This window comes from Pseudophryne corroboree, chromosome 6, assembly GCF_028390025.1.
Source record: "Pseudophryne corroboree isolate aPseCor3 chromosome 6, aPseCor3.hap2, whole genome shotgun sequence".
In the NCBI taxonomy this organism is placed as follows: domain Eukaryota; kingdom Metazoa; phylum Chordata; class Amphibia; order Anura; family Myobatrachidae; genus Pseudophryne; species Pseudophryne corroboree.
Window position 1 is genome coordinate 438,585,911 of NC_086449.1, and position 20,445 is coordinate 438,606,355.

Below are 20,445 nucleotides of genomic sequence, written 5' to 3' on the forward strand. Positions count from 1 at the left end.
ACACTCCCAGAATATTCAGGGAAATCCTGAAATATTGGGAGATCTACCGGAATCCAGGGAATGTAGGTTAATGTCCCTGATCTTCGCAGTGCCCCTGAATGTATGCATACACATGTGAATGGTTCTCCCAGTCCTGGAATAGAAGCAGCTGCCCTGCAGCTAGCATGTCTCTCCTGGGATTGGCCTCCAGTCCAGATGGGATAGACACACCCATTGGACATAGCAGGATACACCCATTTTAGCACCAGACCCTTCCCGCCTATGTGCTACTTGCACAATCTCCCTGAAAGTATGCCGCAGTTGGTACAGGTTTAACAACCGTTTCCAAGGCTAGGAGATTGCATCAGTTGACAGATTTTACAATTGTTTTGTTCTGGAGAATGCGGAGTCTATTTACTTAGCCTTGGATGGAGATAACGCGGATGGAAATAAAGTACCAGCCAATCAGATCCTAACTGCCATTTTTCAAACACAACCTGTGACATGGCAGTTAGGAGCCAATTGTCTGGTACTTTATCTCCATCCACTTTATCTCCATCCAAGGCTTAGTAAATAGACCCCTTGAGTCTCTTAACACATTTCCTCCTCTAGTGTCTTTGATCATTACTTTCTCTGTTATTTGTTATGCTATGTAAGCTTTTCTTGTTCTTATAACAATAAGTGTTTCTACCCAATTACACACATGAAACAAATGTATTACATGCAAGCTTTGCTGTTATTACACGGTCAACCTTTAACTAAACATTGCAGACCTGCTTTATTTGCATTTATTTAAATGACAGCAACAGAAACATAATGTATAAGCTATGAAAGAAGTCAGTACAGTAGTTTACAATTCAATTTTGGCTACTATAAAAAAAATTCTAGCAGTAATTTCTCCTGTGTAGTTCTTGGATTGGCCTTAAATGTAATGTTCATTACTCATCATTTAGACGTTATTTATAGTTTGTTATAGCATATTTTATTCTAGGCAGATTTTATATTTTCACATGCATGTTTTCTATTTCATTATTTTGCATTAGGGTTTGAAGTCTTTATAGCAATGATTGCATTTTGGTTATTGTGGTTTAGATTCGTCTAATGAAGCAAATGAAGGAAGAACAAGAAAAGGCCAGAATGGTAGAATCTCGTAGAAACCGTGAAATTGCCCAGCTTAAGAAAGACCAGCGGAAGCGAGAGGTGAGTAGTGTTTATAAATGATTTGTAGATGCTTATTACAGCTGATGGCTGAACAAAGAACTATTTTTATATTTTAGCATAATATATTCAACACCGTACAAAGAATGTGTCCATCTATGATGACAGGCATCATCCATGAGTTTAAATTCCACATATAGCAGTTAGAGCACTTTTATCCTATTTTTTTTTTTCTTGTTGCTGGGTGGAGGTTGGGACATTTCATACTTTGGGCGTAATTCAATTATTTTCACCCCTTTCCACACCCGTTCTGTTTCTGCCATCGGGTGCATGGTATCATTATTTCAGCTTGCTACCCTTGGAGTAGCAAGGCACCGGACCCTTTACACAGCTAAACCTGATTACCATTGGCGCGATATGCACGATAACGGGGATCATTTTAGACAGGAGATTGGGCGTGATATATCATTTGAATTCCACCCTAATTGTACAGTATTTATATTTTTCCTTTTCAGTTAACATTTTTGTTAGACCACACTGAAGCAGGATTGGCTGTGTGGTCTTCTCTACCTGGTCTGCTTCTGCAGTGTTAATGTCTAAGGCTATGAATTGAGCACGTCTGCTTTCAGATCTGCAGTGACATTCTTCACTAGCCTTCTTTGTGCTTTTGTGTGGACAGTTGCATTATGTATTAGTGTATCTTTGGAACACAGCTCTGATCTATGTTAATCTATAGGTGCAGTTTCTAATGCTGTAATATATTACAGTCGAAAGCCAACATTTTTCTTTTTCTAAATCACATTTTACACTTTAAAGGGTTGTACCCTTTGTGAGCCCTGTTTGAGCTTGGAAACACGATTCTTTTAAGAATCAGGTCTGCAATGTTGGCGTAGTGGTTAGCAGTACTGCCTCTCAGCACTGAGATCATTTAAATTCCTGACCAAAGCAGTATCTGTGTAGAGTTTGTATGTTCTATTAGTATTTGCGTGGATTTCTTCTGGGTGCTCCTACTTTCTCCCACACTTCAGAAAATTACTGGTAGGTTGATTTGCTTCTGACCAAAAAATGAACCCTAGTTTTTATGTGAGTACATGTGGTAGAGAATATCAAGGGCTTATTAAGCAAGAGTACAAGTCTAAAATACAGTCTATGGGATCAGTCCAATTAAGATTCCCAAGAAATGCGAGATCCAATTAGAAATTCCTATTTGCGGTACTAGCGGTGAGCATGTGCGCAGTTTCTGCAAAATGTGTCCTGGTAGAATTGCATAAAAAAGCACCCCTTTAGCACCCCTGCCACACAGTAGTGGACACTTAATCTCTGTACACTGCACAATAGTCTATCTATCTATAGTCCATCATACGAGGTGCGGCACTCAAGGGTTTTAATGTAAGCAGAATGCAGCAGGTTGTCCTGGCTTATCAACATTTCATTTATTCATATAAATGTCGTCGTATCCTGACTAAATTTATATGAGTAAATAAAATGTTGACAAGCCAGGAAAACCTGCTGCATTCTGCGTGCATTAGAACCCGTGAGTGCCGCACTTTGTATGATGGACTATATGCACTATACTTGATGGCAACCGGGCACACTTCCAGTTTAACAACAGTGAGTTCCGGCTCTCCATGCATATTATATATGGAGGTTCTCAATGATAGAAAACATGCACTGCAGAGTTGTTTAGGAATTAATATTTTACTTCACAACAATTACGAAGTTTTAGGATTGCACACCCAGTCTTCAGGAAGCATACAGTTGTGCAATCCCAAAAACGTCGTAATTAGCATGAAGTAAAATATTCATTTCTAAACAACTCTGCAGTGCATGTTTTCTATCATTGAGAACCTCAGGAGTATATTCACAGCTGCACTGACACAAAAGAGGTTAACTGCTAAGAGGAGAGTGCTGGACTTATTTGAACATATATATATATATATATATATATATAAACACTCACTTCCTCCAAACTGGAAAAAGAAATTAGACCAGCACTCACGTTTTTGAAGAAAAAAAAGTAGTTTTTTTCCCCTGTCTTCATCAGGGGACAAGCAAGCGTTGAAACAGCTGTTGGGCGGATCGTAGCAGTAGTTACTTCCAGATGATTTGTCAGGAATAAAACTACTTTTTTTTCTTCAAAAACGTGAGTGCTGGTCTAATTTCTTTTTCCAGTTTGGAGGAAGTGAGTGTTTACATATCAATCGCCAGGACCTTGCACCATAATTATTGTTACTGACATAGAGTGCTGTCATTTCTACAAATTATATATATATATATATATATATATATATATATATCTATAACCAACCAAAATGCCAGGCTCTCCCAGTAATGCAGCACTACTGCGCTGGGTGCCTCCATAAACGTAAACACATACTCTCCTGGGATGCGGCACTCCTGGTGACTTCAAATAAGAAACTTCATTGAAGTCACCAGGAGTGCCGCATCCCAGGAGAGTATGTGTGTGTGTGTGTGTATATATAGATAGATAGATAGATAGATAGATAGAAGAAAAAATAAATAACTACAGTGTATGTGTGTGTGTGTGTGTGTGTGTGTGTGTGTGTGTGTGTGTGTATATATATATATATATATAATCTCTCTCCACTCACCGCTGTAGATCAATCCTTAGCCTCCGTGCAGTGAGTGAGGCCAGTGTCTGGGGCTTGCAGCGGGTGCCGGAGGTCAGAGGTGCGGCAGGTGACGGTGCACGCACAGCCGCGTCTCCGTCCACAGCAAGCAGCGGTCGCCAGGCGGTAAAGATGCGGGCGGGGAGGGCTTGCAGGAGGCACACTCGGCGGGCGGGCAGAGGGAGACATGGAGACGCAGCCGCGGCGGGTCCATGATGGCGCCATTCGCGGCTGCGGGTGGCAATCGCGGAGGGTGAGGGAGCAGCTGTCAGGGAGCCAGGCAGAGTTCCCCACGCCCCCTCGACTCCCGAGCCTGGGGCACGTGACCCCTTAGCCCCCCCGTATGCTTCCCTATTCCACAATTTGATTTTTCAATCACTGTTTAGTTTACTGTTTGATGTGATATTACTTTAGTCCCTAAAATGTTGCAAAATCCTATGGTCACATAACAGATCAGTTAAAGGTAAACTTAGTAAATTCAGTTAACTTCCTGTCTTCACCTTTTAACTTTAAGAGGAAAATCTGAACTGATTAAGTGCTTCAAATACTATTACAGGTTGAGTATCCCATATCCAAATATTCCGAAATACAGAATTTTTTGAGTGAGACTGAGATAGTGAAACCGTTGTTTTCTGATGGCTCAATGTACACAAACTTTGTTTAATACACAAAGTTAATAAAAATATTGCATTAAATGACCTTCAGGCTGTGTGTATAAGGTGTATATGAAACATAAATGAATTGTGTGAATGTACACAAACTTTGTTTAATGCACAAAGTTATTAAAAATATTGGCTAAAATGACCTTCAGGCTGTGTGTATAAGGTGTATATGAAACATAAATGCATTCTGTGCTTAGACTTGGGTCCCATCGCCATATCATCTCATTCTGGTATGCAATTATTCCAAAATACGGAAAAATACGATATCCAAAATACTTCTGGTCCCAAGCATTTTGGATAAGGGATACTCAACCTGTGTTTTGATATAATTTTTAAAAAAATATGTAATTATAGAAAAAAAACTGTTGGCAATAGAAGACAGAAGAGTTGTGCATTAGGTTCCTTACAACAGTTTCCACCCAATTCTGACCTCTCCATGCTTTTTTTATGTGACACCTTTAGCCTCTGAATCTGCCTTTACAGATGTCTAGCAGCTGGCCAATTTGAGTATAAAGATGGTAGATCAGCCATATAAACTGTATAGTAATCTATGATTTTGGACTATTGCTTCACAAACATGTTGATTTGTACACTTGCATATTTGATATTGATTATAATTATGAGCATTATGGTAAATCTGTTGTATTGTAGAGTCAGCTAAGAACGCTGGAATCCCAGAAAAGACAGCAGGAATTAATACTTCGTCGGAAAAATGAAGAGGTAAAAACGATATTTCTGGAGGCAGTGAAAGTGATCTTTAGAATATATGTTTATGTCTATACTGCTACAGCGCGTTGCATAGGTTGTTTACCAGTTTAAGTCCTGCTATTTCCTGTCAACAGGTTACAGCACTTCGGCGACAAGTAAAACCGATGTCTGATAAAGTGGCTGGGCGGGTTAGCAGCCGCAAAATAAGCTTGCCTGAAACTGTTTCTGATCATGCTATTGAAGATAATGATTCAATGAAAATCGGAGGACAATCGAGGCCTAGAATCCCTATTGCTAGAGTCCAGCCTGCAACGTCTAATGCTATAAATGGAACAAGGTGAATCACTGATCTTTTTTCATACAGGAATAATGTCGTTGAATTGGAAATGCTGTCATAGGCATATATATCTGCATTTAGTTGTTGCATCACTATAATATGTGATTGTATGGGTTTTTTGCTACCTGCTACTTTACACCTTTCTTACTGTATTTTGTACTGGTGATATAGCTTCCAAAATATGATTATTCACTCTTAGCATCAAATCCAAAATGTATCTTACTAATTTCTAATTATATAGTGAATGTTTCAAATCTAATGCATTAATTGGCAACTTTATGGTTTATACAATTTTTTAATTTTTTTTTTTAATTATAAACCTGGTTACATAACGTGTTGAGTCCTGTACTAAATTTATACATACCTTCCTTTTTATAGATTTGTTATGAAAGATCAGCACAGCAGCAAAAGTAATGTCATTAATATATTTAGTGCAAGAAGCATGGGTATTTATTTTTAATTACATGTGCTAACTACAGAATTGGAATTTTAATGAAGGTACAGTTATTGCAAAATGTTCACAATCCCCAGATGAGAACAGTAGGAGTTAGGAGGATGGATAGTAATATCACGGCAACGGGGGATAATTATAATAAGTTAAGCTTAATTAAGATGTAGCGATGAATACTTTCTTGAATGCAATTTTTTCCTTAACTATTTTTTTTATTCAATAGATGACTACTATATAGGTATTCTTCCTTACAAAACAAATATTATAACCGAACATGCACAATCTTTTATTCTTAGAAAAAAACATCAAAGGAAAGGATCAAGCATTTACACTTCAAAGGCAGCCAGGCAGAAATGGCAGTCACTGGAGCGTCGGATCTCTGCCATTGTAATGCAGAGGATGACTATCTCCAATATGGAGTATGACATGAACCGGCTACTGAAGGTAAAATTCTTCCTTTTGTAATTGATAGCCTAATATAATACAAGCTAAATATTTTAAAGAATGAAAATTATTTTAATATTTAACTTAAATAATAAAACAGTGGTTCCCCAGATGAGGTCCACAATCTCCCCACATTCCCAAACAGAGTATACAATACCTTTTTTCTGAAGCCACCCTAAACACCTTCTAAATTTGGAGGCTTAGTGCTTCAGGGTGGGATGTACTAAGGACAAAATGTGGTCAAACCTCTGAAAATGGCTGTTTACAGAGGTTTGACGCAATCCCCATATGTATCAAGCGATGGAAAGCTAAACTTTATGGAGCTTGTACCCATAGACTACGCTATCTATTCATGAAGCCGAAAGGCCTCACATGGCGGGATACCGTTTCAACAGAATAGCTTCCACAAGCATTGTTATTCATGCTTACAGTGTTATAAAAGCTGGTCGGCATACAATACTTTCTCATTTAGGTATTGTAATAGTTAAATTTTTTACATATTTTCCTACAACCCATTATAATATATACAGTGTGTGTGTGTGTATATATATATATATATATATATTTATATATATATATATATACACACACACACACACACACACACACACACACACACACACACACACACACACAGTCCAAAGGCAGGCACTCGCCAGAACAGTACGTAATACAGCTTGATCCATTTAATAATTAATCATATGCTTACAGTTATTTTGCAGGTAGCATTAGGATGTTTCGGTTCAAGTAGAGCATCTGTACAGTTCACGCAAAATAAAGTGGGATGGGATGTATGCATAGTCTCTATGAACACTTTATTTGGTGTGAGCTATGGAGTTGCCCTACTTGAAAAAGATCCACTTGGACCGAAACATCCTAATGCTACCTGCAAAATTACTGTAAACATATGATTAACTATTAAATGGATAGATATTTCATACTAATCTACAATGTTATTATCTCTACTACAGGCTACACAGTGTGTCCTTGATTGCCTACTACACTTATAAGTCTATGTAGTGCGCTACATTTGAGCGCACATTGGGGTGGATTAACATTGATATTATGCATCCTATAAATTACAGATGTGCCGGTTCATATTTACTCTGTTTTACTTGGATTTCAAAAACAGCATCTTATTTGCTAATGGCTCTCACATGTTATAGATAGCCAATAAGATCAATCCGGACTTGCGCTATTTTGGCGGAAAGAACGTTACATACAAACCCACACATCTGTACTATAAGCTCCTATGCAGGCTGCAGCATAGAGTCCTAAATCTATGCTTTAGACAATGACAGAAATGCAGTTAAAATATACCCTGCGTGCATGAGCGCTTTTATTAACCTGATTCATTCATTTATTATGTGCTTGTTTATTTTTAGAAACTAAACAGAGTTATTCTTTTATGTGAATCAATAGTAAATGTATACTAATTGTATCTACTTTTATGTGGCGATATAAAATATTTGTAACATAGTTTGAGCCTGTGTGTGATCTTATTCAGACCCAAGCGTAGTGATTATTGGTATTGTTTTTAAAATATTGCCTGACCTCTCTGTTAATGTGGCTGAAATGGACAAGCAACATTAACTAGTACAGTGGTTACAAACAAAATAAAAATAAGCAAGTGCTTGTTTAATCCATTATTTTCCATGATACGATCTGCACGCCAGTATAATTGCCCTATATGAATACAAGGCAGTACACCGTTATTGCCAGTCCTTTCTATTGTTGCAAATTTCTCTGTATCTGCTGCACATTAAGGCTGAGTACATTGGTAATGGTACCAGTATAGTGGGAACTATTAAGATATTTGGCTCCTAGTGTTGTATGCAATATCATTGGCAATATATCCTCTGTAAGTGTTCCTGTGAAATGTTGTCTAGAAAATACCTAAATATCTTATTATTTGCAGCAGTAAAATTAGATTTTAAAAGGATATACAGTATGTGGACAAAAGTGATGGGACACTGACCTCAAATAAATCAACAAGATTTTATTGATGTTAGTGCTTTGTAGGTCCACAGTAGCGGATCTTGCCACGGGCAAGCAGGACTTTTGCCCGGGGCGCTGCCTCCCGGAGGGCGCCACACCAGGGCAAGATCCGCTGCTGCTGTGCCCCCCGCTGCCGCTGTGAAGGGAAACTAGACGCGTACGCGTCTTGTTTCCCTTCGTGAACAGGTCCTTTACTGTGCGGTGCCCGATGACGTCATCGCGTGCTATGCGGTGCGCAATTACGTCATCGCGCACCGCACATCATTTCAGTCTGTACAGGGGGCGTAAATGACCACGCCCCCTATTGCCGCCCGGGGCGCACAGAGCCCCAGAACCAGCCCTGTAGGTCCACCACGTGCAGTGATTACTGACTGTAGACAACCTTCTTGGCAAAATGCCCGCAAGTTCCTGGACAACAGTAAGCGGTATGTGTTGCCATTCCGCCTTAAGTACAGTGACCAACTTGCAACACTGAAAAAGGTTGAGTCGGTCTAGAACACACCCAATTCATCCCAGAGGTTCTCAATGGTGTAAAGCTCTGGACTCTGAGCTGTCCAGTCCATCCTGGTTACGGAGGTTTCTGTATTGTGACATTGTGCAGCCTGCAATGATCCCCTTTTCAAACTCTGGATAGATATATTATCATTTACTTTACGTTCCTTATTGCCACTGTGTCTCTTCTCCTGTTTTTCGCTGGGATCTGCTGGCACATATCACTGGAATGTATGACCCGCCGGCCTGCCCTCTTAGCGATGCGTTATCTAAGACCCTCTGCGATGCGCTGTTTTGCCTTTCAGCACCGTTCGTTGTCTGTGTGCACATGCGTCGTCACCCCAGCTCCCAGTGAGCCCTGCAGAGTGAGCAGGCACATGCGTGGATAGGCATTGAGGAGACGTGGGGGTGATGTCAGAGGCTGCTGGGGAGACATGGGTGGCGGCGAACAATAAAGTTATTTTGAAGGACAAAAAAAAAAAAAAAAAGAATTCCAGTTGAACAGGGCCAACTCCAGCTCCGACCTGGCAAAGAGACACAAGGGGCAGAACGTACGGAGAGGAGCCATCTTATCGGTCATACATCTGGTAGGCATGGACTTCCTATAGGCACAGCGCCGCAGACGAACTTGCTGCATGCGCAAAGTGCCTTCTTTAAAATCCCGCTGTGAGCCTCATTATACATCATTGTGAGGATGCAGAAACAGCAGCAGAAAGCACATAGCGCACGTTCTTACATCTGCTTCTCTGTTAGCTCCTTTCGGCACGCCATCTCCTTAACAAATTATTTCATTAGTGCTTCACTACCCAATTTATACCTTCATGAATACGGTGGGGGGTGTTCAATCCATTTTGTCTCCATATGCCCAGATTTATTAAGCCTTGGAGAGTGATAAATTGCACGGTGATAAAGTACCAACCAACCAGCTCCTAACATGGCCTGTAACATGGCAGCTAGGAGCTGGTTGGTTGGTACTTCATCGCCGTGCAACTTATCACTCTTTAAGGCTTGATCAATCTTGGCTGTAGTATACTATTAAATGTAAGCCAGGACCTATATTTGATCTCGACCATTAGCAAGCTGGGGTACTGGTTTTACAGTATGTGACTAGAAAACCCCTTATCTTAAAAAAACATATGCCTTAGGTAAGTGCTGCATAAGGCTTTATGCACTGTGGTTTTATTGTGTTTGTTTCTTTTTCCCATAACAGCAACGTGAGGAGCTCACAAAAAGAAAAGAAAAGGTTACAAGGAAAAGGGACCGAATTCTAAAGGAAAATGGAGATATTGACAAAAATATTAACAACTTGAATGAAGAAATTGAGTCATTGAGTGCAAATATAGACTACGTTAATGACAGCATATCTGACTGTCAGGCCAGCATTATGCAGATGGAAGAGGCGAAGGTAACTATTATCAATGCAGCTGTTTAACCAAAGCTGGCTTGTCAGTAGAATTGATATTTTTTTTATACATGTCTAATACATACAGTAAGAGTAAATTGCATTGAAATTTACAGGATATGCAATGAAAACAGATGTATATAGACCCTAACCAGCCAAACCTACAGTATACCGAACATCAGTGTCGTGCTATATTGGTTATTATTCATTTCAGATGCTGCATAAGGTTCACTCTCTAAAGCTGGGTACACGCCGTGCAAAAGTGCGACCCAGTGAAGTGGCGATGAGATGTAACAAGACATTGCATCTGCTATATATACTGCACAATCTGCTGTACGACAGAACCATTTATTGTTACATGCTGCACATGAAGTGGAATGATTCAATGAACAACACGATGTGTATAATATATTGTTCCGATCCTGGTCAGAGCGATAAATTGTATAGTGTGTACCCAACTTAAGACAGCAGTTCCCAACAGTTTTACTATTAAGAAACCAATAAAAAAGTCATATATATGTATACATTACTGGTCAAACCCTATTTTTACAGTCTTCAGTGAAACTTGAGCAATTCAAGTCGAATTACTAACTTGAAATGGTACAAAGGGAAGTAGTAATCTGTTACAGATAAGAAAAAAAAAGTTCAGGTTTATAAAAATTGAAACGTAGTTCATGGGTAAATAACTTTTTGCAGCATTGAAAAAGAGGCTTGTTTGGGCCATGAAGCACCACCAGTGAACTAATGAATCAAAACTTCGGTTCATCATGCAGGATTTTTGTGTGCTGTTGAGTAGGCATATGGATGGTTGATCAGTGTGTGGGGTTTATTTACTAAGCATACTTCTTGGCATGTTTAAAGGGGTGTGATATGACTTGTCGACAGTCATCAGAAAATGTTGACGGGGTCGATCTGTCTACATGCAGCATGTTGGCATGCTCAGCATGTCGACAGTAAACTTATCAACATTCATCGCATCTGCCCGGATGATATGTTGACAAACTGTCCCTGACGGTCTAGTGGTCTTTACCTTCTCCCGGCGGTGGCGGCAGATCCAGCATATTCTTTCAGATCCCATCGGTCATGTAAGGATTAGTTCAGGTGCAGGTGTCTGAGGATCAGTGTTCCAGTAAGTATTTGTTCTCATATCCCTAACACTAACCCTTACCCAAGTGCTTAACTTCTCCCCGAACACCCTCACATCCCTATCCCGAAGCCTAACCCTCCAAGTAGCACCTAACCCTAACCATCTGCATCCTCAGAAAGTCGACAGTTTGAGAATGTTGACAGCTTGAACCACGTCAGTGTCCTGTTTTCGACATTGTATCGACCATATATATGTCCGCTTGGTTACTGAACCATTCGACCGGTTGCCGTTTAAAACTCAAAATTTAAATGGATGATGCTTTTACTAGCAAAACACCCCATGTTTTGCAAATAACACCATGCCCTTTCAGGCTTAAATAATTCAGGATCTGCTGCTAAATAAATAAACCATGACATCAACTTGGAAGTGTGAACTTTTTGCAGTTAAGTGAATCTTGAATTGAAATGGATTGGGAAAGTCGTAACAGCAGAGGGATAATGTAGCATTGGTTTACCCTGCTCACACTGCGTGGTTTAGGTATGGACATTGATAGTTGTTTAATGTCTGTAGTTGATGGTTTATTTGCAATGGCAGTGTTTTTTCAATTCAGTGGCGGGTTTGCCATTGAATGGTGTGGAAGCAATGGTCTTCTGATGCTAAAATACAGTTCTTACAAGTCCAGCTTGGCCAGAGCCAATCCTGGGGACTGTCTTGGGTATATATAAATCCTCACAATGGTTCTATTATCAAACGTTCTGGAGGCAGTAGTGATATAGATACGATGCTAGAAACCTTGCTACTAATTGATGACAGGCTTCTGATGTCCATCCTTTGTTCAGGTTGAACATAGTTGACCCATGTCTTGGGTCATTGATGCACAGTGAGCTTTTGTACATGCCATAAATGCTGTTTGTTCTTGGACTTTTTTTTCGTCCACCATTAATTTTAATGCCTGTTATAATTCTTACCTGTCCGATGTAATAGTTTTATTTAATGTTTTTATTGTCTAGGAAGAAGGAGATACATTGGATGTAACTGCTATAATTAGTTCCTGCACTTTAACAGAGGCACGATATCTGCTCGATCATTTTTTTTCCATGGCTGTTAACAAGGTACGATTTTTACAGATACATCTATACGTAGCATTTTAATTTGCCTAATATGTTAAAAAATAGATTTTTTTTATACAGTGAAATAGTGTGTGTGTATATGTGTCAAAATAAAACTGGAGTGATGACCATTTATATTTTAGATTCTTTAATCTTTTTTAAGTATTGGGAACATGGGGTTTTTGTAGAGCCTCCTCAGGTTTGAAAAAAATCTTCATTTCTCATATGTCCTAGAGCAGGCATGTCAAACTCATGGTCATCCAGCTGTTTTGAAACTACAAGTCCCAGCATGCTTTACCAGCTGATCAGTGGAAGGTATGCTGGCAAAGCATGCTGGGACTTGTAGTTTCACAACATCTGGAGGGCCACGAGTTTGACATGCCTGTCCTAGAGGATGCTGGGGTCACCTCAAGAACCATGGGGTATAGACGGGATCCGCAGGAGACATGGGCACTTTAAGACTTTCAAAGGGTGTGACCTGGCTCCTTCCTCTATGCCTCTCTTCCAGACTCCAGTTTAGAATTGTGCCCAGTGAGACTGGATGCACTCTGAGGAGCTCTACTGGGTAGCATATAAATCCTCATTCTGACACTGGCATGAGGGGACATTTGTGCCAAGTCACTGTCCTAACCCCCGCCAGTATAAATATTTGTTGAAAATTGCAGGAAGGAAGCGCGCCATTACGGGGACGGAGCTTCTTCCTCACAGCTCACACACACACTGCTCACAACTGCAGGGCACAGGGGGGGCGCCCTGGGCAGCATAAAACTTAGTTATGGCAAAAGGCACATTGTCCTACCCCCGCCAGTATAATTAACTATTTAGTTAAGAGCGAGTGAAGCGTGCCAGTACGGGGGCGGAGCTTCTTCCTCACTAAGCCAGCACACTTACCAGCGCCATTTTCTCCTCACAAGAGAAACGCTGGTCCTCCTTTCACTACTGACTTGTATCAGGGTGCAAAAACGGGGGGGGGGGAGAGATGTATATGGTACTTGTACTATTATAATAATAAAAGCGCTGCAGGTCTGTTTTTCAATGATATGTTTCACAGATTGTGTGTGCTTGGCGCTGGGGTGTGAGCTGGTTTTTTCCTCTCTGTGTCCACCTGACAGAGATCTGTTCCCTATAAGTCCCAGTGTGTCTGTGAGTGTGTGTGGTACACGTGTGTGACATATCTGAGGCAGGGAGTTCCTCCCAGGAGGAAGCCATTGTAGGAACACAGAGTTGTAAGGTGGTGGCGATACCGACACACCAAGAGCCTGCATGGGTGAAAGAAATACGTGGTAATATGCATCATATCAATAGGAGATTAGATAAGGCTGTATCTAATACTGCATGCTGGATATGTGGAAGATGGGTTTCTTTTTAGGATTCTGTTCCATCTGCAGGCGGCCCTCCCTGGGTCACATAAAGTCCATTTGCAAATGTTATGACTATTGATACCGACACGGACTCTAAGTCCTGTGTCGACGATAGGGACTCCAGGGAAATAGATCTAATTAGAGTCCCTCCCACGAGCTTTATACAGGTTGAGTATCCCATATCCAAATATTCCGAAATACGGAATATTCCGAAATACTGACTTTTTTGTGTGAGAGTGAGATAGTGAAACCTTTGTTTTTTGATGGCTCAATGTACACATACTTTGTTTAATACACAAAGTTATTAAAAATATTGTATTAAATGACCTTCAGGCTGTGTGTATAAGGTGTATATGAAACATAAATGAATTGTGTGAATGTAGACACACTTTGTTTAATGCACAAAGTTATAAAAAATATTGGCTAAAATCACCTTCAGGCTGTGTGTATAAGGTGTATATGTAACATAAATGCATTCTGTGCTTAGATTTAGGTCACATCACCATGATATCTCATTATGGTATGCAATAATTCTAAAATGCGGAAAAATCCCATATCCAAAATACCTCTGGTCCCAAGCATTTTGGATAAGTGAGACTCAACCTGTATATTCTTTCCCGGCAGTCACGCCCTGTGTTAGATAGTGCACTGTCCAAGGTGACAAAGAAAGTAATTCTCCCTGCACCGGGCACGGCGTTACTAAAAGAGCCGGCAGACCGAAAGGTGAAAAATACATTAAAATCCATTTATGTTGCAAATGGTACGCTGCTCAGACCCACTATTGTTTGCGCATGGGTGAGTCGCGCTATTGAAAAATGGTCAGAAAGCGTGTCATCAGAAATTGACACGATTGATTAAGATGAGATACTTCTTAAGTTAGGGAATATCAAAGACGCTACCGCATACATGCTAGAGGCGATAAAAGATATTGGACTCTTGAGTTCACAAGCCGCTACCAGGGCAGTATCGGCTCGGCGGGCGTTGTGGATTCGCCAGTGGAACGCGGATGCAGATTCCAAAAGAAATATGGAGGCTCTCCCATATAGAGGTGAGGCCTTATTTGGCGATGGACTAGGGCCCTCATTCCGAGTTGTTCGCTCGCAAGCTGCTTTTAGCAGCATTGCACACGCTAAGCCGCCGCCTACTGGGAGTGAATCTTAGCTTAGCAAAATTGCGAACGAAAGATTCGCAATATTGCGAAAAGATTTATCTGTGCAGTTTCTGAGTAGCTCGAGACTTACACTTCCAGTGCGATCAATTTAGTTCTTGTCGTTCCTGGTTTGACGTCACAAACACACCCAGCGTTCGCCCAGACACTCCCCCGTTTCTTCAGCCACTCCCGCGTTTTTCCCAGAAACGGTAGCGTTTTTTCACACACTCCCATAAAACGGCAAGTTTCCGCCCAGAAACACCCACTTCCTGTCAATCACACTATGATCACCAGAACGAAGAAAAAACCTCGTAATGCCGTGAGTAAAATACCAAACTTCTTAGCAAATTTACTTGGCGAAGTCGCAGTGCGAACATTGCGCATGCGCAATTAGCGGAAAATTACAGAGCGAACAACTCGGAATGAGGGCTTAGATGCGTTAGTCTCGGCGGCTACCGCAGGCAGGTCGACATTTTCTGCCATCATTTTTTGCACCGGCAAAAAAGACATATCACTCTCATATGCAGTCCTTTCGGCCCAATAGATACAAAAGCAAGAGGTTCCCCCTTCTTTGCAGGTAGGGGAAGGGGAAAGGGAAAGAAGTCCACAGTGGCTTCAGGTTCCCAGGAGCAGAAGTCTACCCCTACTTCTGCCAAATCTTCAGTATGATGCTGGGGCTCCCTTGCGGGAGGCCGCTCGGGGGGGGGGGAGGGGGGAGGAGGGGGGGGGGAACGTCTCAAACGTCTCAAACTGTTCAGCCAAGGTTGGATTCTGTCTGGCCTGGATCCCTGGGTGTTGCAGATAGTGTCCCAGGGATACAAGCTGGAGTTTCAAGACGTTCCCCCCCCCCCCCCCCATGCCGATTTTTCAAATCGACCTTGCCAACTTCTCTTCCAGAAAGGGAAGCAGTAACAGCGGCAATCCAAACATTATGTCAGGATCAGGTCATAGTCCCCTGGTACCTTTGTCTCAACAAAGGGAGGGGTTTTATTCAAGGCTTTTTTTAGTTCCGAAGCCGTACGGCTCAGTCAGACCGAGCCTAAATCTAAAGAATCTGAATCTCTACTTGAAACGATTCAAGTTCAAAATGGAATTGCTGAGGGCAGTGATTTCCGGTCTGGAGGAGGGGGACTACATGGTGTCTCTAGAATGCTTACCTGCATGTTCCCATTTATCCTCCTCACCAGGCTTATCTGAGATTCGCGGTTCAGGATTGCCATTACCAATTCCAGACGTTACCTTTCGGTCTCTCCACGGCGCCGAGGGTTTTCACCAAGGTGATGGCGGAGATGATGGTCCTCCTGCGTCAAGAAGGAGTCAATATAGTTCCTTATCTAGACGATCTCCTGATCAAGGCGAGATCCAGGGAGCGGTTGGTACAAAACATCGCGCTCTCCCTGTCCATACTCCCAACAACACGGTTGGATCATAAATTTTCCAGGAAAGATTATCTTTTCTTTTCGGGATGATTCTAGACAGGGAAGTTCAGAGAGTTTTTCTTCCGGTGGAAAAGGCTCTGGAAGTCCAGAAAATGGTAAAACTAGTTTTGAAACCATCAAGAGTGTCGATCCATCAGTGCAAATATGGTGGCGGCCTGCGAGGCCATACAGTTTGGCAGGTTCCATGCCAGGGTATTCCAGTGGGACCTGTTGGAAGAGTGGATCCCACCTGCATATGCACCGGACGATAGTCCTGTCGTCGAAAGCCAGGATTTTACTCCTGCGGTGGCTCCACAGCTCGCACCTACTAGAGGGACGCAGGTTTGGGATTCAGGACTGGGTCCTGGTAACCACGGATGCAAGTCTCCGAGGCTGGGGAGCTGTCACTCAAGGGAAAAGCTTCCAAGAAAAATGCTAAAGTCAGGAAGCCTGCCTTCACATGAACATACTGGAATTGAGAGCCATTTACAACGGCCTTCAGCATGCGGTACATCTTCTTAAAGATCACCCCGTGCAGATCCAGTTGAACAATGTAACAGCAAGGTGGAACGAAAAGCAGAGCGGAAATGGCAGAGGTGACGAAGATCCTCCTCTGGGCAGAAAAACATGTAAGGGCTCTGTCAGCAATTTTCATTCCGGGAGTGGACTACTGGGAAACGGACTTCCTCAGCAGACACGATCTCCATCCGGGAGAGTGGGACCTCCACCAAGAAGTCTTCGCACAGGTGACAAGTCTTTGGGGAGTTCCTCAAGTAGACATGATGACTTCTCGTCTCAACGAGAAGCTTGAGAAATATTGTTCCACAATAGCAGTAGATGCTCTGGTGACCCAGTGGCTATTCCGGTCAGTGTATGTATTCCTTCCACTTCCACCGATCCCAAAAGTTCTCGGGATCATAAGAAGAACAAGGAATCGGTCAATTTTCATTGCCCCAGACTGGCCAAGGAGGGCTTGGTGCCCAGATCTTTAGGAGTTGCTCATTAAAAGATCCTGGGCCTCTTCCTCTTCGCGAGGACCTACTACGGTAGGTGCCGTGCGTGTACCTAGACTTACCGCGGCTACGTTGGACGGCATAACTGTTGAGCGCCGGATCCTAGCCCGAAAGGGTATTCCCAAGGAAGTCATCCCCACTCTTATTCAGGCCAGGAAAGGAGTAACGTCTAAACATTACCACCGTTTTTGGAGAAAATATGTGTCTTGGTGTGAATCCAAGAAAGTTTCAACGGAAGAGTTTCAGTTAGGGCGTTTTCTCCATTTCCTACAGGCTGGAGGGAATGCAGACTGAAGTTGGGCTCCATTAAGGTCCAGATTTCAGCATTGGCAATTTTCTTTCTGAAACTATTAGCTTCCCTTCCGGAAGTTCAGTCTTGCGTGAAAGGCGTGTTGCGCGCCCAACCTTCATTTGTGTCTCCAGTGGCACCATGGGATCATAACGTGGGTTTAAACCTTTAAGAAGGTGAAGTTGCTCTTTTCACTTGAAAAGTGGCCATCCTGTTGGCCTTGGCATCTGCAAGGCGTGTGTCTGAGTTAGGGGCCTTGTATCACAAGAGCTCTTATTTGATCTTCCTTGAAGACAGAGCTGAATTGAGGACACGTCAGCGTTTTCTACCGAAATTGGTTTCCTCTTTCTACAGGAACCGGGCTATTGTGGCGCATGTGTCTACTGACACCTTCGCTGAGTCAAAGTCTCTGGATGTGGTTGGAGTTTTGAAGATTATGTCACCGGAACGGCTCTGATTAGAAAAACAGTGGCTCTGTTTGTCCTGTATGCTCCCAACAAGGTTGGGTGTCCTGCTTTCAAGCAGACCATTGCGCGCTGGATCTGTGGTGAGATACAGCATGCTCCATTCCACGGCTGGATTGCCGTTACCGAAATCGGTAAAGGCCCAGTCTACTAGAGAGGTGGGTTCGTCCTGGGTGGCTGCCGGGGGATCTCGGCATTACAACTTTGCCGAGCAGATGTTTGGTCGGGTTCAAACACTTTTGCAATGTTTTACAAGTTTGATACCCTGGCCGATGAGGACCTCATGTTTGGTCAGTCGGTGCTGCAGAGTCATCCGCACTCTCCCGCCCGTTCTAGAGCTTTTGTATAACCCCATGGTTCTTGGGGTGACCCCAGCATCCTCTAGGACGTATGAGAAAATAGGATTTTAATACCTACCGGTAAATCTTTTTCTCTTAGTCCGTAGAGGATGCTGGGCGCCCGTCCCAGTGCGTACTGTATCTGCAGTTATTGGTTGTGGTTACACACAGGTTGTGTTACGGTTTTTGTCAGCATATTGCTGCATATTTCTTCATGTCGTTGGCTTGTGTTCTGTTGAATGCCACGTTCTGCAGCATGCTTGCGGTGTGAGCTGGTACGATGCTCACCGTGGTTTAACAATAAATCCTTTCCTCGAAATGTCCGTCTCCCTGGGCACCGTTCCTTAAACTGGAGTCTGGAGGAGGGGCATAGAGGGAGGAGCCAGGTCACACCCTTTGGAAGTCTTAAAGTGCCCATGTCTCCTGCGGATCCCGTCTACACCCCATGGTTCTTGAGGTGACCCCAGCATCCTCTACGGACTAAGAGTAAAGGATTTACCGGTAGGTATTAAAATCCTATTTTAGTGCAGCTTGCGGGCTGACTTCGGGGACAATTGTATAGTCCCGCAGGATTAATTAATCTGCAGCAAATTACAGCAAACTGAATTCCTCCTTATTGATGAAGGGGTTAAACCCTCTTCAGTTCTGTATGGGTTTAGTTTTTAAAAATGTTATGTTTAGTACTGTTAAGTGCATTAGCCCAGCTAAGAAAAGTGCTGTTTCCAGTGAAATGTTACTAATTAGCAATTGAATTTTAGTTTCATTCTGTGTTTCTTAATGTTTTGTAATTTAATTACAGGGTCTTCTAGCTGCCCAGAGAGAGGCTCAAATTAAAATTTTAGAAGGACGTCTGAAACAAACTGAAATCACAAGTGCAACGCAAAACCAGCTTTTATTCCATATGTTAAAGGAAAAAGCAGAACTGAATCCTGAACTTGATGCTCTTTTGGGCCATGCCTTACAAGGTTATTTCATTAATTATACATTTGCTTTGATTGCATGTTTCAATCTTTGCATGTCTAGTTTAAAAGCAATTATCATGATATTGTGTAAATGCTGTACATGATTGCATGAAGCCTTGGATTTAAAAGTGATCTATTAAGTCATGCTGGCTGTATTTTGTTATTCTAAGTTAAGTTTTTCATTTATATACTTTTTTCACAAACATTTAAAAAATATATTTAGACATTTTAGAACAACAAATTAAGGGCCTAATTCAGTAAGGATTGCAATTTCTGCTAATTAGCAGAATTTGCAATCCTTTTGCTAGCATGCTGCTCAGTATTCTGACCGCCGCCTCCTCCCTTGATGAAGCACAAATTGCGATCGCATCGCAATTTCTGATTCAACGCAGGAATAAGGGATGCCTCCTGCTGGCGCAGTTTAGCTGCGCCCGCAGGAGGCCCATCGCCATGTTCCTAATCACGCTCCTGTTCGCGCTGTACCGCCCCCTCGTTTGGCCGGCTCTGCCCCCACAACGCTCCGTCTCTGCCCTGGAAACGGAGCGTTGCTGCCGCCCCCCCCACCCGCGACCGCCTCTGCCTGATTGACAGGCAGAGGCGATCGCATTTTTTGCGCCCCCCAGCAAAAAGTGAGGGCGCATGCGGAGGACGGGTACTTCGCATGCGCCCGCGGGGCGATCACAATAATTACGGTTGGATCGCGATTGCAAGCCAACCTGAATTATCCCCTAAATTCCATAGATTGGCTAAAATCATATTTTAGTTAGTAATACTGTAGGTATTTTTGTCCTCATCTCTAAATGGTGCTTAGGTATGGGAAGTATACATCCCTGAAACGATATGTAACTAGTAAAGAAATCACGTACTTACAATTGTAAAACTTATTAGAAATAGTTAGTTGAAACAGACAACTTAATTTCTCCTGTTTGTGTCAACTGTCCTGACAGAGCTGCTATATTTCATGCTCTGTTACTGTAAATTTAAATAACCATA

At 42.2% G+C, this 20,445-nt stretch overlaps 1 protein-coding gene across 6 annotated transcripts in view; it reads left to right on the plus strand.

Annotated features, from left to right (window-relative positions):
* The window catches only part of KIF21A (kinesin family member 21A), a 282,538-nt gene that overhangs the window by 185,007 nt on the left and 77,086 nt on the right, over window positions 1-20,445 (plus strand). For all 6 annotated transcript variants that reach the window (XM_063927091.1, XM_063927092.1, XM_063927094.1 and 3 more), the window contains 7 exons: window positions 1,072-1,179; window positions 5,081-5,149; window positions 5,272-5,474; window positions 6,222-6,369; window positions 10,070-10,264; window positions 12,359-12,460; window positions 19,290-19,455. In XM_063927091.1, coding sequence (XP_063783161.1) covers window positions 1,072-1,179; window positions 5,081-5,149; window positions 5,272-5,474; window positions 6,222-6,369; window positions 10,070-10,264; window positions 12,359-12,460; window positions 19,290-19,455 — 991 coding nt within the window. The remainder of the gene's footprint in view (window positions 1-1,071; window positions 1,180-5,080; window positions 5,150-5,271; window positions 5,475-6,221; window positions 6,370-10,069; window positions 10,265-12,358; window positions 12,461-19,289; window positions 19,456-20,445) is intronic.